This window comes from Rhagoletis pomonella, unplaced genomic scaffold (assembly GCF_013731165.1).
Source record: "Rhagoletis pomonella isolate Grant_MI unplaced genomic scaffold, Rhpom_1.0 Rhpom_scaffold_00001, whole genome shotgun sequence".
NCBI lineage: Eukaryota > Metazoa > Arthropoda > Insecta > Diptera > Tephritidae > Rhagoletis > Rhagoletis pomonella.
In genome coordinates this window covers 74,925,108-74,928,533 of record NW_023458555.1, presented here as the reverse complement: position 1 = coordinate 74,928,533, position 3,426 = coordinate 74,925,108, and the positions used below count along the sequence as shown (strand labels likewise).

The 3,426-nt window shown below is 33.9% G+C and overlaps 1 protein-coding gene across 1 annotated transcript; it reads left to right on the top strand.

Annotated features, from left to right (window-relative positions):
* LOC118733209 lies at nucleotides 1–1,166 on the top strand (the record flags this gene model as incomplete). The annotated part of the gene is given in 3 exon segments (XM_036462517.1): nucleotides 1–895; nucleotides 962–1,049; nucleotides 1,121–1,166. Coding segments are annotated over 3 exon segments (1,029 nt in total), but the record flags the coding sequence as incomplete, so codon positions are not given.
* Nucleotides 1,167–3,426: the final 2,260 nt, after the last annotated feature.

Here is a 3,426-nt window from a genome sequence, read left to right as displayed (position 1 = left end):
ACAGGCATAAGTGTCGTTCCATCAAAATTACCCCAAGTATTGTCAAGAAAAGGTAAAAGGCAGATTGGTAGCCTTACTTCTGGAGAGAGGGGATCTACGATCACAACTATTGTTTGTATGAGTGCAGGTGGAATATTTGTTCCACCACTATTTATAATTCCACGCAAGAAACGCTCAGATTTGTTAAAAGGAGCGCCGCCAGAATCAATATACGAATGTCATCAATCCGGTTGGGTTCAAACATACATTTTTACAATATGGTTTCGGCACTTCATAAAACACGTAAAACCATCAGCTGCTTCACCAGTATTGCTCGTCTTGGATGGTGATTCGAGTCATACAAGTAATATTGAGCTTGTTGATTTGGCTAGGGAAAATCACGTATCTATCGTATCCATCCCTCCACACTCAAGTCACAAAATACAGCCGCTAGATAAAACTTTCATGGGACCTCTTAAGAGTTATCTTTCGGAAGAAATACGTGTTTGGATGCGTTCGAACGGCAGAGCTTTGACACCCTTCGATATGGCAGAGCTATATGGAAAGGCCTATTTGCGAGTTCACAGTGGGAAAATCGCAATTAATGGATTTCGCACAACCGATATATTTCCTCTGAACCGATATATATTTCGCGACGATGAGTTTTTGGCTGCCGACGATGTAGCATCGCATTCTCCTCCTCGAGAGTATGAAAGCACTTATGAAGTACCAGAGGAAATACTAAATAACGAAATCATTGTAGAGTGTCCGCATCCAATAAACGATATTTGTAATGGAAATTTAAATCGTTCAGTTCTAAGCGAATCCAACAGACGCCAGAATATTGATTCTAATGAACCCAGCACCTCCAAGGGAATTATTAAAAAACTAAATTTTGCAAAAGAAAAGTGTACAGGTACGACTGCTTAAATAAAGATTTTGATTCACTTTTTAAAACTTTCGTGCTCTATTTTCATTCAAGCACCCAAAAAACACCAAGATAATTCTAGTCAACCCAACACTTCCAAAGCACTTATGAAAAAAATTAATTCAGAAAGAAAAATGTGCAGGTAAAGTTGCTGAAATCAAGGTTTTGATTTGACATTTATAGATATCATTTCATTCTTTATTTTTATTTCAGGAAAAGGGAAGAAAACAAATTCCTCATCCTCTTCGGACTGGGATGACAATTACAGTGTCCGTGACGAATCTGACGGCGAAATTCTAGAATTTGTAAACGCAGCTGAGAAAGAGGATGCAAAATGCCTATATTGCTCTACGTTTTATTCTGAAGATCGGTCTGGTGAAATATGAGTTCAATGTGTCTCTTGCAAAAATTGGAGCAATGAGGAATGTGCTGGTTGTGAACAAGAGCTCTTTATATGCGACATGTTTACACAATAATCACTTCGGCTAATATGGACTACCTGGTCCATATTACCCTCCAATATTTTTTTTCCGCACTTATGGGTATTTTTACGTTTTTTCAATTTATAATATATTTTAAGTTTGGAGTTATTGTTTCACAAAAAAAAATAAAAATTAATTGTTGTTCAAAGTTAATCACATAAATTTGATTGTATTATTGCATGTATTTGGTGAACTATTTAGAAAAAAAAGATTGGTGGTCCATACTTGCCTACTTTACTCTACCAACACATCTTAATTTAACTCGGAATGACGCTGACGGACAGAGTTTATTAGCAAAGAAATAAAAAGGGTGACAAAATACCTTTCCAAGTCTAAATCGCAATAGCTTATGTTCAGTTATTCATTTTTCTAATGCCAATCTTTGAAAAAAGTTAAAAAACAGCATCAAAAATATCATTATTACGATTACGTTGAAATTTTTTTTTAAATATTTGTATGCAAATTTTTTAAGCTTAAACCGTTTTGTCATTTGAGGGGATTTTTTTAACTCTTTAAGAAACTATTTTTATTCATAAAAAACTCCATTTTTGAAGGTATTTTCAAATGGGTTACATGAGGTAAATCTTGATATTTTTCCGAAATAATAGATTTTATAATGCCAATGGAAAAACAGTACCGATATTTTTTTTGTATGGCGAGTGATGCAGTTTAATATATATATATTAATAAATAGTAACTAAGCAAATAACGAAGACAATAACAATATTACTTTCTTGTTTGTTTGTACTTATTTTGCACGTGTTATATTTGGTTTTGTCCTACCTCGAGAATTTCGTGTATATTTCACCAACCAGTTTATATTATATAAATCGATATACTGAAAAAGTGCGCAAACATCCAGCAACTTTTTTTTACAGAATGCAACTATAATCTCCAAGGTATATGTAAATGAAAACACTTTTGCGTGATCCCACCTATTTCACAACTATATGTCTACTTATATAGTCGAAACCCCTTGTTTTTATCCTTTCTATAAAAAAATAAAATAATATACTTAGAACCACAGTAAAAGAAAAATAAGATCACTATGTATTGCCTAAATACCGGAACAAGAAGGTTCTATTGCAGTTTTGATATATCTTTAAAGAAAACTCAGAAATTGCTTGGAAATATGAAATATTAAATCTCGTTTTTCACTTTGCACACACTCAAAGGAAAAAGTGACGACTTTAAGAGTAAATTGCAAGAAAACGTAAAATTTTTAGCAAAGTATTTGATTGCATATTGATGTAGAATTTTATTTACTTTCATTTGGTTCTAAAAACTTCTTGGGCTTTGATTTTAATTTTTTGAATTAATCTCCAATTTCGATATCAATTACCCCACTTTGGGGCTTGAGAAAACGCGTGATTAGAGCGTAATATTTTGTGTTTATGTATTTGGGTATATGTAAAAAATGCTCACCTCTTAAAATTATTTTAGTGGTCAGTACTGGATAATCCTTACTAATATAAATGCGAATGGTTTGCTTGTTAGGCTTTAACTACTCAACCGATCATAATGAAATTTCGCACACTAGTGTCATGAAATTAGGGGATAGGAATGAAAAAATTCCTGTTTTTTGCATATCTTATATATTTTACAATAAATCAATATCATTTTTAAAATTTTAGTTTTACAACCATTTATATTTAGTTTGAAATCTCTTGACATAAAATTACCCTTAATAATAAAGTATTCCGAATATCTTCTCGAATAGCCAAGCGGCCATTAAGGCACTCTCTTCTACCTCTGTTAGATCTCAATTAGTTGAGGACTGTCGGAGAAAGCTGGCCTATATCTCTGACCAATACGAAATTACCCTAATACGGGTCCCGAGACATAGGGACATTTACGGAAACAAGGCAGCGGACGAACTAGCAAGGGGCGGCTCCGCACTAAATGTGTGCCACGCAAAAATTACAGAAATTTATCACTTGGAGGACAAGCAGAGGTAGAACCGTACAGGATCGTACGTAGAAGATACCTACAAACTTACTGCAGTGTGCACAGAGTACTGGCCCGTTGGGGTAAAAA